At 40.2% G+C, this 19,082-nt stretch overlaps 1 protein-coding gene across 3 annotated transcripts in view; it reads left to right on the top strand.

The window, feature by feature from the left end:
• The window catches only part of LOC131075584 (probable CoA ligase CCL8), a 202,223-nt gene that overhangs the window by 21,703 nt on the left and 161,438 nt on the right, over nt 1-19,082 (top strand). For all 3 annotated transcript variants that reach the window (XM_058012430.2, XM_058012429.2, XM_058012428.2), the window contains exons 3-5: nt 202-420; nt 2,848-3,058; nt 3,155-3,243. In XM_058012430.2, the coding sequence (XP_057868413.2) occupies nt 202-420; nt 2,848-3,058; nt 3,155-3,243 (519 nt within the window). The remainder of the gene's footprint in view (nt 1-201; nt 421-2,847; nt 3,059-3,154; nt 3,244-19,082) is intronic.

The raw sequence follows: 19,082 nt of genomic DNA, 5'->3' as shown, positions 1-19,082 counted from the left end.
GTTTTCTAACATGATAGAGTGATAGAAAAATCAATAGAATATTAGATGACAGGAAAGTTAGTGTCCAGATTGCTGATTGATGAATACATGTGATTCGGGGATTTATCTAAATGGGGTGCATGATTTTTAGCTTATCACATGCATTTCAAACTGAGTGTTATTGAGTTTCGGACTTTAAATGGGAACATTTTTGTGCTGCAGGAGTGTAACCAAAGTACAAATGAAACTGAATTGCATCTGATAAGTAAAGTGAAAGGTACTTCTATTTCCAGTCTTAGTGGAGCTCGGATAGGGATTGTGGCAAAGCCCTCAGCAGAGTTTGTGGCTGGGATGTGGGCAACCTGGATCGGTGGTGGTGTTGTGGTTCCCCTGGCTCTAAGTCACCCAGAAACAGAAATTCTCTATGTTATGGATGATGCGGTTTGTGCCCCTTTTTCATTTATTTCAATATAATACACATCAGAAAAGGTGTGATTAATACTGAAAACTATCTGCAAAACTAAAGGAACCCTGCAACACACTGTCACTGGATGGGAAAATGCTTGGCATGCAGGAAGATGATTTGGTTAATAAGAGCAGATGAATCTCAGGATATAATGCAGTGATCATACAACTAAATAGTAAAAATGATCAAAGTGGCAAAAGATTTGTTTTTCTATTCTTATGTTTGTTAATTCCAAGAGGCATTCTACAATGGCAGCAAAGGGTGGAGTATAATGGTGCGAGTGTGTTAATGTTAACAAAAACTCTCACCTTAAATTTGACAACCATTTACATGTCAAAATATTAATATTAATTATAAACATGATATTTTCAAAATAAACACCACATAAAAATGAAAATATGACCTCATCAAGATTATAAGTTGTAGATAGATATATAAATATAAAATAAAAACAAAGATATTTCAAAATATTAATTGAAGTTTAAAATTTAAATATAAAAAATTGGATGTATATAATCGAATTTTAGAAATTAGAATAGAAAATTTATGTTAGGAGGAAAATAAACGATGTAGTACAATAAAATTTAAATGTTTGTATGTAGTAAATATAATTTAAAGTAAAATAAAATAATTTTAAGGTAAATAAAATAGTTCCAATTGATATCTCTTGGCATTTCTTTAGATAGATGTATTTATGATATCTATACTAGTCTATATAATAAAAGCAATCGGATTTGGGATTTAAGTAGTATGCATGTAGTAGTCAATGAACACTACCTTTTTTGACAAGGTTAAAGAAGTCCATTAACTATTGGGAAGCAGACCTTCCTCACACCTTACAATATTTCTTTTCTCGAGAAACCAACCCTTAACACCCCCTTTGGATTGTTGAATTATAGAAAAACATTTTCTTTTCTATTTATAGCAAGCTGCATTAACATGGCAATCACTGTAACATTCTCTCTGGGTTACCAACGTGGATCGTTGTTATGAGAAAAGTCCCAACCCTATTGCTAGCAGCTAAAGTGTGGCCCAATGGACATATTTCATTTGATGTTTAATATTACAAAATTTAACTTTCTAACACTTATATTTTTAGATTCAAATTTAAGTGACTCAGTGACACAACCGCTGCAATTTTAATGAAAATTACTTTGCATTTATCACCTTCTACAGGAACAAAGAAGTCTCTCATATATGCCTGCATTGTTGGGAACCCCTTTCGAGGGGGATCTGATTGTTGGCATATGTCAAATCTATTGGACATGGCTATTTGTTATGTTTCTTGCTTGCTAATGTATGCAAATGTCTAATAGAAAGACCTGTGTGACTGCACCTGTCCTTTGATACAGTAGTGTACGAGGTTTTGGTGGCTCAAAAAGATGTTTATATTAACAAACCATTTTATCCAAATTCCATTTCATGTATCTCATTGTCTAGTAACTTCAAATGTTCGTAAACTTTAGTCATTCACAATGAAAATTTGTCTATTCGCCTGGGACTTTCTATCTTTTTAAGATCTGCATAATTATGGGTAAAATAGTAAAGAGTCAAGACCAATTTGAGAATATATTTCTCAGTATGTTGTTAATTGAAAACCCAAACCAAGGATTCATGTCTTGATTTCCATTATCTTTTCGAGGCCTGATGTTTCATATTTAGAATCTTGTCCAAGAACAACAGTGGCGACTGTACTTTGTTATGGACAAGATTTTATTGGTCAGATAAGGAAGGAAACACCTTTGCTATTTAAAAGCATGTTTAAGCAGTCCTCTGAAATGAATCCCTCACTATCATTGTATAATGGAAATTGAATTTGTATCAGTCACTCTTATTACAAGTAGCCAGTCTATTATGGGTTTTCATTAGATGCATCTTTTGAATAATTTTTTTGGACTTGGGCAATACTTAACCACACAGATGTAGCTCATTAAAAAATATATATAATAGCAACTGCAATACAGACACACAATTTTCGAGGATTGACATTTTGGCCTGCTGTGTATGCTTACAATGGTGAACACACATTTAAAACTGATATTGATTAGCATTTGCAGCTCAAAGCAACTATAGAAATATTGACAACTAGCATTGGAGCTACAACTTAGACATGCAAGATGTTGAGGGCTGACATCTATGCCTGTTCTGTATATACAATTAAAAATTGTATTGATTAGCATTTGCAACTCAAACCGACTTCAGGAATCTTCACAACAGCTAGTATTGGAGCTATAGCTTAGACATGATAAAAAGGGCTAATATTAGTGGAAACTATTTCTTACCCTATTGGTCCTAGGATGTGTAGCACATATTGTTGTCCTTGTTTGCTTACTTCTTTTTGCCTCTTTAACCATCTAGATTTTATGAGAAATAAAAGCAGTTAATGTTCTAATTCTTTGCAGAAAATTTCTGTCATTGTGGGTACCAAGGAATATCAGGAACTTCTGGAAGGCATTGCAGGGAAATGTTCTGTACCCTTTTGTCTAATTCCTGTCTTTCCCAATCTTCCAGCATATTCTGAACCATCTATGTCCAATGAATTTAAGGTCGGAGCTTCAAGCATGCTGTTTGAAGACATATTGGCAAATGTTGAAAAATATACAACAGTGGATGGTATGTTGTATTTGGGTCCCCCTTCTAATAATTATATGTTTGTAGTGGGTCATTTGTAAAATTATTAAGCATCTAAATTTATCATGTGTACTGTAGGTGATGGAGCTGCATTGATTGTGTATACAAGTGGCACCACAGGTAAACCTAAAGGTGTTGTGCATACGCATGCTAGTATAGCTGCACAGGTATTATCCGTCTTGATATCATGTGCTGAAATCCATCTTATAGTTTTATACATTTGTTTTAAATTAAGAGCTTATATTGGTGTTGAAAGATTCCAAACTGAAATCTTTACCAAACTTCTGATTCGTTTCCAATTTTTGTCTTTGACCAGCGATGGGATTTTGTCGGGTTTGTTTTGGTTTTTTGATGTTTTTCTTATTTTTTTTGTGTTTTTTGACTTTGAATGAATTTTGAATGCGGAATACAAGACTATAAATGACTGAAATATAACTCCAGAATTCTGAATTTAATAACAGCAAAATATAAAAACAAATCTTTGAAGATTCTCTACCAAGAAGGACAAATAGCATACCAGGAAGTCCCACGCCTAGCCCAAAATGAAGGTTTTTATTGATATTTTGCAAAATAATGATGTCCAAAGCAAATCCAGGCCTCCCATGAGGTTTATTTTCTCTAACAATAATTATCAAAAACAATTCTTGCAAAAATAGATAAGTTTGATGCTGATTTCCTCAAGCCCCAGGAGACTTCACTAAAATTGGTCAAGTTTCCCCGTTGATCTGCTCAAATCTCTCTCCAATGCTGAGGTAAACCTAAAGAAATGATTTATTTGCCAATTTCTACTGCTGATAATAATTTTTGTACAAAAAGACCAGCTGCAAACCCTTTATTTTATTTTTATTGAAACCCTAGGCAAGCTGAAATGGTACAACTGGCTCCAAAATGGCACAATTTTCAATAAAATGTTTCTCATTCCTGCTCAGATCTGAAAATCAGACCCTAAGGATGTTGTATTACTCCAATTAGCTCTTGAATTTGGTTCTAATAACCTGATAAGAGCTTTCCTTTGTTGAACAAATTGCTGATTGGTGCAAGGGATTTTGTCATATCACTAAGAAATGGAGGTTTTCATCCCCAATTCCACTCCAAAACTTTGCCAAATTCGTTGCAGACTTGTAGAAGATAATATTCTCTCAAAAAATAAACAATTCCATGCCAAAATGATTGTCAAATTCACTTTTTATTTCAGTTCTAACCCTAATTTCGAATTAGGGTTTCATCTCCCTTTTTATTAATAAAATAACTTTATTTTATTTATGCCTCCTTATGAAAAACGAACCACAAGGGGCCTCCATCGTTATTTTAATTTGGCCCCTTCATTATTATAGTAGCATTTGCTAAAACGCCTAGGTAAGGGGGCCAATGAATTATTATAACTTATTTTCCCATAAAATGATATTATAATCACTTTATTATTATTTTATTAAATCCAAACTTAGGAAATATTAAAATATTTCCTTATTTATTAATAAAATGAGATCGGGGGCTCAAATTGGAATTCCGTCTGAAGTGCTATGATCATTGCTGACGACTGAACCCCTGTAGGCTGACTAGTAGTTCCTCCTAAAAAATAGGAACTCGTCCAAAAAATTAGGAACCTCGCTCAAAGTGCTAGAAACTGTCCGAGAGGCTCCTATTCAACTCCGTGGTCCCCAGGTGGTCAACCTGTTAACTGCCAGTTCTCCCTAAAAACTAGGAGACCTCCCTAAAAAGTAGGAACTACCATTTGAACATCTGAATCAGCTCACAAAGCCCCCTGCAAGGCTTCATGACTCCCGAATGGGTTCCCTCTTCACTCCACTGGCCTACAGAAACTAGATGATAGGCCAATCCCTTCTCAACTACCTGTCACCTAGGAAGGGGACATTACAGATGTATAATATTGAGAAGAATATCCAATGTTTTAAAGCAGATTGTAACACATTAAACCAGGTGCTCACAAAGTTAAAGTCTAACCCTTCTTCTGAAACAATTGAAGTATATGCACCGATATATGATAATAGTGAATGAATTACATGATTACCGTCTTTAGAGAGAAGCATCATCAACTTGCATGTTGTTAGAGCATATTGTTTATAACTTTATATAGATACTGTTATTAATTAAACAAAAATATATTTCTAAAATAAGGTGCTCTGTTAGTAAGAACCAAAGAAAAATTATATTTGTACTGGATGCAGTCTCACTTTACTAAAGGAATGTAATATCCCCTGTGGATATACGACTGAAAGTGTAGGGAATATTAACAAACAATTGTCTGATAACTTGCTGTTCTGATTTTCAGACTGTATAACCTGGGTGTTATGCAGTTTTGGACAGCTGTATAATTCTGCATGTTATGCAGTTTTTGCTAGTAGGAATCTAGGAATGCAATACACGGAATCTAGAGATGATTCATCAACTAATAAAGCATTCAAACATCCTAATCATCTAGTTGACATTTTGTTGAACATGTGGCATGCAACCTCAGATATGAAACAACTAATGCCAGCAAATGCAAAGCTCACAGCTGACTTATTTATTTAATGCAGTCTTGATTACCAAAATACTTAAGAGAGGGCCAAGACAATAGATGACTGATGCAAATAAACACTTAAAGCCAAATCACATTATGTCAAGCAGTTGTCATACATGCTTCAGAAAAGAAGTCTGGAGTAATACTACAACTGCCATCATTTTCTGATTTCTTTTCAGACTCTTCAAGGTACACAATGTTAGTTATTGATGCAAGAATGATGATATAACTGTGCTTTATTGGCTGCCCTCTGGTTTTCTGAACATCAGTACTCAGAAAATTAATGATTTCATAAACAAATGATGCACAAAACCTGATTTGGAGATGCCGTTTGGAAGAGGGGATACCCAACAATGAAATCTGATTTTATTAGGATTTTTATGAGTCTTTAGATGCCAAATCGCCACCCCAGCTAGAGGCTGACTCCTGCCCTTAGTTTGCAGATGCAATATTAAATAAATAGCGCAGCTTCCAACCTCCAATGAATGATGGAAATGATTGCCACAACAAGATGAATGGATGCAGCAATTACCCACAAAATTCTACATCTTCAATCATAAGGAATGAACAAAAGTATGAGGTTCAGTCGGCCTGGTTGACCTTCATGGCAGACCTGGTATGTGATTGAAATCTCCTCCAAATCTTCTCAAAATCACCTCCAATAGCTCCTAAAAGAGTTCACCTATCTTCTCCAAAAAGAGCAGATATAAAGATGGCATCGGTAGATCATTAAGCTGAAGTTTTCTCCCCAAAATCTTTAAAGAAACCTGATGCCAAAATGTCTTCAATTCAAACCCAAACAAATTGGCCCTCGGCCACCAATGAAGTTCAAATGAGATGATTGAAGTATCACCTCCTCAAATGCAACCCTTCAAGAGATCTTCCACTCCCTCAGTTATGCTATCAATGGGAGTTTTCGTTCCCAAAGACAAAGATCTGCAGAAACCCCTTGGCTCCACAAAACCCAATCAATACAAATATCAATTCCTTGCTCCTCCACAATGAGACTGCCTCCTCTATTTAGTTCTTTCCTTTTAGAGGTCAGCCTCCTTGTAGAAGAAATAAAATAATATTTAATTGATCTTTCTAGAAGATTCCCCTTAAATAATAATATTATTTAAGTGACTTCATTATTTAATTTGCACTTTAGATAATTAAAATATTATTATGAATTTAAATTGCAACGTATGTGACATCATATGTGAGAATTCATTATCTCACAAAAAATCATACACAATTAAAATGTGAAGCCATAAGCAACTACCCAAGCACCCCTCTTGTCAACTCCTTGGCCTACGAGGGTCAATTAATAGGCCAAACTCCTCTGCAGACTTGTTGATGTGTGTTTTATGCACATAACATTTCAAAATAAAATACCAAGGTAATTTACCCTCTGTTGAACAAAATCACCTCAGATGCTAAGGATAAGATCAACTAAAATGATTCCAAGGTTTCTAAATGTCAGGTCTTGACGAGTGGGTAACTCAATGGTCGATGTGAATTGCTGTGTTCACTTGGGGACTTACGCAAATGTTAGGATTATCTTCTTCGATCATGAAAATGTGGAATAGGTGTACTGACAACTTAGGATTTAACAATGTAGCTCTAGATTTAATTCTTACTAAAAAATGGGTAAAAGGAATAGGGTTCAGGAAGTCTATTATAGGCCTAAGAATGTAGGAAATGATGAATGAATTTAGTGGAGTCAAACTAGGCAAGGTCTCACAAACAGGTATTGACACAAGCTTAGTTCAATTGTCTAAGGTATACTCAAGGATTTTCAGACTATCACCATCAAACGTTGACACCATCCAAGTTGATGCTTGTCAAGGGACGCATAATAGTTGAAGTTAAGCTTACTCAAATCTCGAGTTGACCACACAAGGCACACTTACCAGCGGCAAGAGGCTAGTGGTATGGATTAAGGATTCCACACAAATATATTCAACAAATCTTCCACTCAATCTAATAAACATGAAAACAAACTCTAATCTAAAATTCTAATCTAACTTGGAGGAATTGGGAACCATGAATGCAAAGAGAACATTTGAAGAGAAAAATCACCAACTATTGAACAATGATTTAGAATCAAATAGTTGCAGTATATACCAACAATTCTACAAAAACTCTCTCTTACAAATGAGAGACAAGGAGGTATATATAGAGTCTCTTACAAAATGGATGGCCAAGATTGATACAAGATCAACGGCCAAGATTATGCCAACAAAACCCTAGAATTGCCCTAATTAGGGTTTACATAAAAAATGGTGCCACCAACATGTGGACCAATAAAAAGACACCTAGTCATCAAATAGGGAATCTTCTAGAAGATTCCTCCCTGCATCTCTCTCTCTCCTAGCATACTCCAAGAATCTAGCCAATACAAAATCTAACTCCTCCATGGAAATGCTAGGCAAGGTATCCTGTTGCAAATCAATCACGTCCAATGAATCCGAGCAAGCGTCCAAAGTGTTCTCCCAATCTGGCATGAGCTTTTGCGAACTATGAACATGAATCAACAAAGAGACCAAGTCATCTATCTGGCTCTTCTTCAAAGAGTCTAACTGACAAAAATACATAAATTTCATCTTGTCTCTTAATTGGGCTAAGTGTAAACCACTAGCATCACTAACATCAACACCCAATAATTCCTCAATTGAGGCAAGGATCTTCATCTGAATGTCCTGAATCAATCCCTCCATCTCCATACAACTCAACTGGGCGTTCTCATAAGTTGATCTCTTCACGGCCAATGAACAATACTAACCATGGAAATCGTATCTGTCTCCATTGTGCACAATGTTCTCGTTGACCAAGGTGGAATTAGGAATCCTCTTCAAAGCCTTGAGGCGTAGAATAGTCTTCTCCTGAATAGGCCAGAATTCTTCCCAAACTCCCTCCAAATACTGGATTCTAAATACGAGCCCTGTTGTCCTATCATATGCCTGGACAAACTGAGTAAGGAAATCATCCGACTGTTTTCTTGCACTCTCAATCCACTTTTCCACCTTCGAGAGTGTATCTCTCGCTGCCTCATAGTGTGAATGTAGTAGTCCATGATCAACTGCAATAGGGGAAATAAGGGTGGGATTCTCACGCCTTATCCCCGCAATATACTCTCTAAGTCTGATATTCTCTTCTCTGTACTTCTCTTTCTCTTCTATTTCTCTATCTAACCTTGCGCTGATCGCCTTAAGGTTATCACCAACTTCCTAAAACTCTTGCTCTCTTGATGTACGGCCAAGGGCAACTGAAGTAATTTGGAAATCCATAGGAGTAACAATGTCTGCTATCACACCTCCAATAGGAACAACAACCTGCACAATCCGCATTCCCGTCTCATCTCTAGCTATGTGCGACAAAATCTCAGCTCTCTTGGGTTCTTTCTCCTTATTGCTCCTAGATAGGTAATCATCAATGCTATCAATAGGCTGTACCTCTATCATTTTCTTACTCTTTTCCATACTTCTCATCATCCAATCAGGAATAGCGGCCATCTCTATACCATCATCGAGACACATCTCTCGATCAAGCTCTCTCAATGCCGAGATAACATCATCATCATCATAAGGATTGTTCCCAGTCAAATCGTATACCTCATTTTCCAAACTAACCTCCAAAAGGATAGTAGGGGATCTCGACTGATCATCATTCTCATTTGGTGGAGCAGATGTTGCTGTGGCATGTAACTCCTAAATATTCTTTGGTAGTATCACTATGTTGGAACATTGCTGGGTTTCCTTATTTTGCTTTGTTATTTCAATTACCTTAATTGATGAGACACTAAGAGGTGGTGAAAGAATGATAGGTGGAGGAATGATAGTCTTTTGTTTCTTCTTCTTCACCTCCTCAATCTTCTTCCCTCTAGCCTTGACTCCTCCTGGCGTGTTTTTCCTTCTCTTGGGAGCTTGACTCTCTTCGTCTGCATGAATCTTGACATCACTGATAGTCCTCTGATCATCTTCAGAAGTAGACTCTTCCGACTTCATCTTTTCATAAGTGAAGGAAACACCCATATCAACTAACTTATTCATTTGAATATCCACCCATGTGCGGGAGAAACTCAAGACCTCTTTCATCAATACATTCAGATCAATCTCTTCTGATTCCGACCAATTAGGCAATAAGATTGCCTTCTTTATTTCTTTCTCATACTGTGGATGTGTATGATCCCTGTCGTCTAACACTTGATCAAGAATGAGGAAAAGTCCACACTTCCTCATGAAATCTATTGACATTTTGGACCACATTTGTCTCTTCACCACCTGCTCATCCTTCAGGTTGGCCCAATAATCTTCTATGTCTACCTTGTGGATGAACTTCTCTCCCCCGATCCTTCCAACTTTCTTATCGGGATCAAATCTTTCTCTTTTCTTGAAGGTTGCAAATCGATAGAATGCAAGCTCCTCACTCGCAGTGCTGGCGGCTAAGGCAGACTGACAAACCTCCAATGTCTTCCCAATTGAAATAGGGAATGGCATGCTTGTCCTATGCTTCTCTCTCTGAATGGAATCAAACTCTAGAAGTTGTCTCACCACTTCCAACAAGATCATTCTGTCGGACGGATACCTAGGAAGCCTGTAGGGTTCGGATTGAAACCCATGAATCCTAAGGTACGTGAAAGTGGGAAACTGAATATACCACGATCCATATTTCTCTATTACTCTGTTGCCTCCTTGGACAATCTTCTGTGGATTCCACCTTGCAGCATCCGCATGATGTACAATGTAATACGTCATTCACTCTCTTATAGTCTTCAATTCTATACATGTTCAGCTAGGGAAGCACTCATGACTCCTGAATTGTCCTTGTCCATTCCTGACTTCACCTTTGCATATCAATCCTTTGTATGAAACAAACCGTGCAAGCAGGTATACCAAGTAGGAAGTCATGGAGAATGACTTGGAGCGCTCTACATTCCTTAGCTGAAAGTCCAGGTTGTCACTTATAATTCTAGACCAATTTATTAATGCCCCTCTAAGACAATCCTGGATGAAGTAGAACATCCATCCATCGAATATTGCACCTTGCGGCATCCCCATCACTCTGTTAAGCAGGAATACTAAGTCACTATATTCGTCTTTCAAGTCTGTGCACATGAGTGTCTTGGGAGCCTTGGATTGATGAAGCCTAGGCTCAATCATCCACTCTTTGTTTATCATACTTTTACACGCATCCATCTTCTTCGTGTACCGCTCTTCATATTGATCCTTAGTTGCATCCTTCATATCCACTCCACGTGGAATTCCAAACACCTTAGCAATCGCATCCTCGGCAAGGTAGGCAATGACAACGCCCTTAGGAGTCTTGATCATTCGCGAATGAGGATCATAACATCGTGCACACTGCAGGATAAACTCACTGCATTGTATGGACTGTGGAAATCCAGCGGCTTGAAAAATACCCCTCTTCATAATGTTTATATATGCTGGGGAAGGATTCCGATTTCCGACTCCAAACATCCGTTGTCGCATCAGGTTCAGGCTCAGGAAATGCATGTTTGTATCTGTAATCTCCTTCCATCTAGATGACATCTTAGACTCTGGATAGAATTCAGTCTCCAGTATCTTCTGTTGTTCTCTTCTTTCCTTAAATCCGGACTTCGACATCGCACCTGTACGAAGCTTGAAGTTAGAACTTGGGAAAAAATACAATATTCTTAATAGAATTCTTGACTTCCTAATGATTTTAAGCTAAATTAAAGCATGAAGTCAGGAAAATAGTCCACACATTAGGTTGATCTTAACAAATTAAACACAAATGTGACAAGATTAGGGTATGAAACTCTCATGAAATCAACGCCTCCTTATACTTAGAAATTTTGTGCAAATCATAGTGCAAAGTAGTATACCGGATTAAGAGTGACTAGGGAAAGGTGTGAAAGGTTGTGTTTTCACAAAAAATTATGTCTAAGGACACCTTCCGTACTCAACAATGGAGGTCACAAATCTGTAACAGCCTTCAAATGGTCTGAAAATGATCCAAAAATGTCTCTAAAAATGCGTCCAAATGCAAATCACTAATGGCAGTTGGCTGGGCAAAAAGTTAGGTCTGAAAAATGAATGTACAGCCAACAATGGAGGTCACCTTGCTGTGATAATGGCGTTTAGGCTCAGATCTGAAGCAAATGACAGCAAGTACGAATAATGGCAGCCACCAAGTGTGAAGGGAATTCACCAAAATGTGATCCAACACTTTGTTGACGTGTCTGAAATCGCATTGCTGCAAACTCCATACGGCCAACGCAGAATAGAATAGCCGACTGATTATCCTACTCTCTCTTGAGATAAGGAAGTCTCTAATGCTGTTTTCTAAGTTTGATCAAAGGAGACTACCTCAAGGTTTCTTTTGTCAGGTCTTGACTGCGGGATCTCTCAGTGGCTTGATGTGTTTATGCTGGAAACACAAGGGGGCTTACGTTTGATTAGTAATTTCATATACGAATTCCCAGGGACCTCTTTTGGTTTTCTCTCAGGTGATGTTGATTTATTTGAAGCTGATTTAGCAAGACTGTGGATTTCTAAAAAAAGGGATAAAATTGGAAGGAAAGAAAGGAAGGGTAGAGAGAGAGAGAACAGTAAATGTTAACTAGGACAACAGATTTACCCAAGCAGACAGACACCTCCAGGAAACCAGGTTAAGCATCATCAGTCATTCAGACACAATGTTTGCATAAACTTAGTGCAATCTTCAAAGGAGAAACCAGATTTTCATATTACCAAATACAATATTAGAACTTCTACATTCATGATATGTGTACTTTTGATAATCGAACTGAATCATAAAATAGCCCAGATTAACCATGCAGAAAGGAAAAAAGCAATCAGCTATCCTCTAATGGTATGGACTGTGAAGATTCTATCAGATGCTTGGTAAGAACTGCTGTGTAAAATGAACAGACATAATTTAAAAGCTTTCTAATTTAAATGAAGAAGGAGACCATGCACTCACAAGGAAATTTGAAGGTAATTTCAATCCATTGTATTAATTCCTGCAAAATTTCTTCAGAGCTTTCGCAACAATTCAAGAACTTCCTCCCAAATGAGGGAAAACCAGTCCCCTTAAATAGGTTTCCAAAAATGGATGAATGGCCAAGATCTAATCTAAACAAGTGGCCCAGATTCATCCTTACAAAAAGAGGGACCCACACTCATAAATAGGGAGATAAATATCTACAACTACCCCAAAAGGAGCAATAACTACCAAAGGATAATTACAACTTTGAAATAATCCAAAAAGGGGAGGTGCACAAAAAACTTTACAATATGTTGACCAAAAGTCAACTGTCACCCTTTTGGGACAAAAGTGCACTTTTTAAGACTTGGAGGGAAAAAAGCATTTTTGAGAAACTACTTTCTCTATCCTGGTTTCACATTCCTTTTGCAGAAACTGGTCTTCGCCATGCAGGTATTCTCGCCATAAATCACGACCTGCTGCTCGTTCCTCGTGGACATATTCCTGAAACTTGATGCATAATTGGAAGAGGGGATTAAAAGGTGGCATGGGAGGATGGCGAATTTTGTATTGCATGCCTTCGAGATACTGGTCCACGTGCCTCAAACCGTCCTTCCAGCTGGAGCGATTACGCTCGAAGCATAATATGTCTGAATGGAACTGACCAGCAAAACTCAAGTCTTCAACGGAATAAGAAGCCTTATCTGCTCCCAATCTTCCCTCCCAATCCGGCCGGATTACACTGTCGGACAGGTCATTTATCCACGCCGAAATCATTGATCGGAGGATGGTCTTGCCTAGTTCTTGCATGTTCCCCAGAATCGCCTCACACGCGTCATTTTCTTTGTCAATAATTTCCTGGGCGTCGTTCTTCATGGTGACGGTCCAATACCATTCCTTGAGAACACTGATGCTATGGGGATTCAAGATGTCAGGCAGTGTGGGAATTTGTGTATGTGTCCAGAAAAGAGCTCTTAGGAGGGGAAGGGTAGAGGCCGCTACTTCATGCATGTGAAGGGATTCTCTCTTTACTTCCAACAGCCTGACGAGAGTGAGCTCTCGATGGAGAGCCATTTCCTTTACTTCTTTGAGGATCTGTTCTCCCTTTTTCTTGATGTCTTGCACCCATTCCTTAACGGCCTTTGCGGTATCCCGGATTCCTTCAAATTCAGTTGTGGTCCTTTGCGCCAATGCCATTGGGGGAATATGGGATTCAGAGGGGTTGTGTAGTGGCCGTAGGAGCTTATCGATGTATCCCTCGGCTTGTTCAGCACGGGCCCGATACATGTCCTTTTCAGCCGTGATTTCCTCGAGCTGTCTGAGTATGTTTTGCACCGAGTCCTTAAATTCCTCCTTTTCTTGCTCTTTTGTAGCTCGTCCGATGGGGACAGTCGTAATGCTATAATCTGCCAGGGTTATTTGATCTGCTAGCTTGTTTACGGGCGGGGTAGCAATATGAAGAGTGCGGTTCCTTTGCCCATCCTTGGTTATCTTAGAGTATGTTCTCGGTTTCTTCTTCCCTTTTGCTTTTGTTTGATCCATTCGTGAGAAGATGTCTTCAAGGTCGATGGGCGCCTTGGTGGCGGCCCTGCGCTGAGCTCTGGCGATCAGCCACTCTTGAGGCACCGTCTGGGTTGAGGATAGGGTTAAGTTAGCACCTTGTGCTCCCATACTTCCAACTGGCTGATCGCAAATTAACAGCTGTCCCGCCATCGGAGGGGTGGAAGAAGGAGGAAGCTCTTTGTTTGCATCTGAGTTCTCCCCTATCTCACTGAATAATTGTCTGACATCTTCCTGTGATGGTGGCTCCTTGGTTCCCTCGAGCTCATGGATCTCGTCTGTTCTTTGTTCCCCTTCGACAGTTGAGTCGTCCTTGGCTGCATGGAGGAGTAGTAATTCATGGCGGCTCTGCTGGGTAGGTTCATGCACTTCGATCCCCTGGGTGGATGGGATTTCTCCTTCCTCTATCTGGTCACCCGGCTTAGTCGGATTGGGGCCCTTTTGCTCGGTGTCCGGCATATCTGGAGCAGGAGGATCATTGGCTTGGAATGCCTCTATGTCGCTCTGGGAAGGCGGAGCAGGTATGCAATCCAAATCTATGGCATCATCGGGCGAACTGGGGTCTGAAGATGAAGTGGTCTCTGGCCTTCTTATGGGAATCTTCTCCCTCCTTGTTCTCTTGGACGTCCGAGTCCCTCTGCAAGCCTTAGTTTTCTTCCTTTTCTCTGGTTTTTCAGCTGATGTCCTTTCATCTTCGGAAGACTGAGAGTCGAAATTGCCCATCAGATGGTAAGTAAACTGGACCCCTTCATGGACTAGCCTCTCGATCTGGTGTTGTAACCATTGATCTGTGTATCTTGCCGGGGCCGCCATGACTGCTTCGAAATCCGTGATTGGGTCTTGAGACCAATCAACGCCTGGCAAGAGATGCCTTACTGCTTCGAATTCCCGGACTTGGAGACAGTTCCCCGAGTCTGTGAGCTGATCCGGGACCCGACGGTATTCAAAGAGTCGCATTTGCTGCACACTCAATCTAGAATATTCCCGTCGCCTGACTTCGTAGTCATCGGAGCAATTTTTCCAGTAATCTTCAATTGACTCCTTTGCTCTGTAGCGCCTACCGTAAGCTCTCTTTGCCAAATTGTCATGATCAAAACATTTTCTTGGGAAATGTTCCTGTAGGCCATAGGAGGCTAGCTCTGCAAGGGACTCTTCTGCTAGGGTGGGAGTTCTCAATTGGACATCATGGTTGCCTATGATCATTGGAAATGCGAATCCAGCCTGCTTGCTTTCTCGTAATAATATGCCGGCAGGGCGTGATTGTCTTGCCACCTCCATGAGGACTACTTTATCGGTTGGGTACCGCGGAAGTCGAAGGGGGGCACCTTCAAAGCCAGCAATTCGGATGTAGGAGAATCTTGGGAACTGAATAAACCAGGCCCCATACCTCTGCACTAAAATGGTAGCTTGCTCCGAGAGCCTTATGTGTAACCCTCCCTGCATTAGCTTGACTAGGCGCATTGTGAAGGCGTCGTTGACACGTTCGTACTGTCCAACCGCGTAAGCCGGGCTGCTCTTTTCCCTTTGAGCTATATCCTGGTAGTGCAGCTGCGGGTAGCAATCATAAACCTTTACCTGACCAGGCCCATTCCCGATCTCACCTTTCATTATTAATCCTGGCAGTGGCTGGTTCTTTGCGAACATATAGACCAAATAGGAGGTCATGGTGAAATACTTCTTTGTCTCAAGCTCAATCAGCTGAGCGTGGATGTTATCACTTATGATCTGGGCCCAGTCAAACTTAGACTTTCCGGCAAAGACCTGTTCTGTAAAATAGAACATCCATTCTTCAAAGTAGTTGGACTTAGGGAGTCCCATGACTCGGCTAAGTAAGGTGACCATATCGCCATGTTCATTATGAAAGTCACTTCTGGGGGTCTTTTTCACAATCCTGGTGCTTGAAGGCCTTTTTTCTTTGAACCATTCTTCGTTAATTAGTGCCCTGCATCGAGCTGGGTTCATATCATACGCCCCCTGTGCCTCGTCCATCGTTGTAGCTATGGGATTATTTGGAAAGGGGATATCAAATGCATCGCCGATAGCCTCAGGGGAGAAGTCGGCAATAGTGATATCTTCCAGAAGCACTAATCTGGACTTTGGCTCGTAATGCCGAGCAGCTTCCACTACTAATTCATAGTTCTGGATTGCTGGAGGAAAACCTGCTGCTTGGGCGATGCCACTTTCCAGCATTTGCCTAGGCTTGCCATATGCATTGGGTGAGAAGACCCGATCCCTGAAATCCTGAATATCAATGTGGCCAAGGTCGGTGTCACCAATGTTGTCCCAGATACTCTGGACCTTTGACTCTCTTAACCCTCCTCTCTGATACTGATACTTCATTCTTTCAACTTTCCGTGGGATGTCTGATTTGGATGCTCGTGAGGTTTCTGCTGCAGCGGGTGTTCTTGATGATTCTGCCGCTGATTTAGGCATTTATCCTGCACAGCCAGACACGGATTACAAGGTGACACGAGAATGACGATGCGGGTTAGATAATAACAGAAGTGTTTCAACAGACCGAGATTAGTTTAAATATCACTCTGAGCTAACAATCTGATTAACTTCTACAGCATCATATTCCTGAAGATTTATGACTAAGCATTCTTACTCTCGAATTTTTTGGATTAATTTTAACAAAGGCAAAACATGAGAATTTTGAAAAGAGATGCAGTTTCCGGCCAAACCTCGGGAATGAGTCCTAAATTTTGGATGTTCGCATAACGGAGATGCAGACTCTAAGCATTTCAAATTTTGCGTATTTGCTTATTTGATTCACACATTTTAAATGACCGTACGCGATAAGGCGTACTTACCTGATTGGAGCGAATGATGGGTGATTGCCCGACCTTGTTGCGCGGGGCGAGCGGATGATCCTGCAAAATTTGAATCCCAACGGTTATCCTTCCTGTTTAAATTTTCGCGGTTTGGAGGATGAAAGAGGATTTATCAATTTCACATGGTTCTGTGCCTAGCAACCTGAATTTTAAATGGTTGATGGGAGGATGATGCGGTGTCTTACCTCCTTGTTTTCGGATTTAAGAGTTCTTTCAAATTTTGAATTGCATTCTTTGAATTTTGACAAATTGGAGGCTTCGGATTTAGCCTTCGCGGACTTCGGACCTGGGGGTAAGGGGTGTGGTTTGCGCTGAATAGTAGATTCTGCGTTAAAACTGTGCCTTCTACGTTAAAACTTCGCTTTCTTTTAGGACTTCGTTTTCTGCGTTTTCTGCTCGCCCTGGCCTCCGCGTTACAAACTGTGCCTTCGCGTGCCAAAGTTCGGATCTTTAGCCCGAAGAGGAGATGCGTTGGATTTTAAACTCGGCTTTGCCCTCGTTTTGGTTCGGACCTAAAGTTCGAAATGCGATCGCACAGTGTTAATTTCCTCGACTTTCGCCGGCGCTCGAGGCTTAGTGTCTGAAAACGATAATCGCACTCTGTTTCGTTTTTTTTAAACTTTCACTTTGCCCTTTCGGACGCTTAGGGTCCGAAAACAGCATTCGCCCGATGTTGAAGTTCGGACGCGGAGGTCCGAAATGGATGTTTGCACTATATTTTAACTTCAACTTTCACTTTGTTGAAGTTCGGACGCGGGGGTCCGAAATGGATGTTTGCACAATGTTTTAAAACTTCACTTTGCCTTTTCGGGGCTTAGGGTCCGAAAACGGCATTCACCCTATGTTTTAAAACTTCACTTTTGTTGAAGTTCGGACCTAAGGTCCGAAATGGATGTTTGCACAATGTTTTAAAACTTCACTTTGCCTTTTCGGGGCTTAGGGTCCGAAAACGGCATTCACCCTATGTTTTAACTTTTAAACTTTCGCTTTGTCCTTTCGGACGCTTAGGGTCCGAAAACAGCATTCGCCCGATGTTGAAGTTCGGACGCGGAGGTCCGAAATGGATGTTTGCACTATATTTTAACTTCAACTTTCACTTTGTTGAAGTTCGGACGCGGGGGTCCGAAATGGATGTTTGCACAATGTTTTAAAACTTCACTTTGCCTTTTCGGGGCTTAGGGTCCGAAAACGGCATTCACCCTATGTTTTAAAACTTCACTTTTGTTGAAGTTCGGACCTAAGGTCCGAAATGGTCGCGCAGTGTTACGTTTTAACTTGATTTTGGACATTTCGGACCTGGGGTCCGAAAATGGTATTCCACCTTATGCTTTTAAATTTTGAATTTTCACTTTCGGACACTTAAATCCAAAAAGAGGAGCGCATAACGTTTTTTACCTTAACTTGACTTTCGCCAAGTTCGGACCTGGGGTCCGAAAAGGAGATGCATTATGTCAAACTTTGAAATTTTGGAACAAACTTTCGGCATTTACGCCCGAAAGCCAGATCAGTCAAGAGGACTCATTGGTTCATTATTCCAACGTCGATCAGCTTACGAACTGATCACGAACTCGCTCGAGGAGACACGAGAAACTCTGCTTCGATTCTCGGGATGACGATCAAAAAACTCAAAACTGGAAAGGGGGACCCTGTCGGCGACAGGGGGCGTGTGCAACGCACAACAAATGGCGACTCTGCTGGAGAAATGCTCCCAGTCATTTCGGGAACGCAAGTTCGGATCGAACCTAGAATCTCTGGTTAACCACCACGACTGAGAGGAGAGAAGGAGAAGAATCTTTCAAAATAAGATAATGTGAATAGTCAAATCAAATCACACGCAGGTCGGATCAACTAGTGTGTGCAAATGGGGTTCATTCCAGCCTAGAAAAAGTTGTGGCATCAATGTTTCACTGCGTCGAGATGTCCAACGGGCTAATACTCCAAAAGCAACCTGGATAGAGCCCCGCTGCCAGCAAGCGTCTATAGCCCCGGCGGAGTTATCGCCTGTTAGCTCACAGAGATTGCTCTGTTTCCGGCAAGAAGGTTTTACCCCTTTTTCTTTTTATACCGGCAGAGATGCCTGCATTCCCTTTTGCCAATTTTACGCTTAACGCTTGATTTCAGAGCGCTTGATCAGTTT

The sequence above is a fragment of the Cryptomeria japonica genome, chromosome 5 (genome assembly GCF_030272615.1).
Source record: "Cryptomeria japonica chromosome 5, Sugi_1.0, whole genome shotgun sequence".
Classification (NCBI taxonomy): domain Eukaryota; kingdom Viridiplantae; phylum Streptophyta; class Pinopsida; order Cupressales; family Cupressaceae; genus Cryptomeria; species Cryptomeria japonica.
Note: the sequence above shows the minus strand (reverse complement) of the source record. Positions and strands in the feature narration are given on the sequence as shown.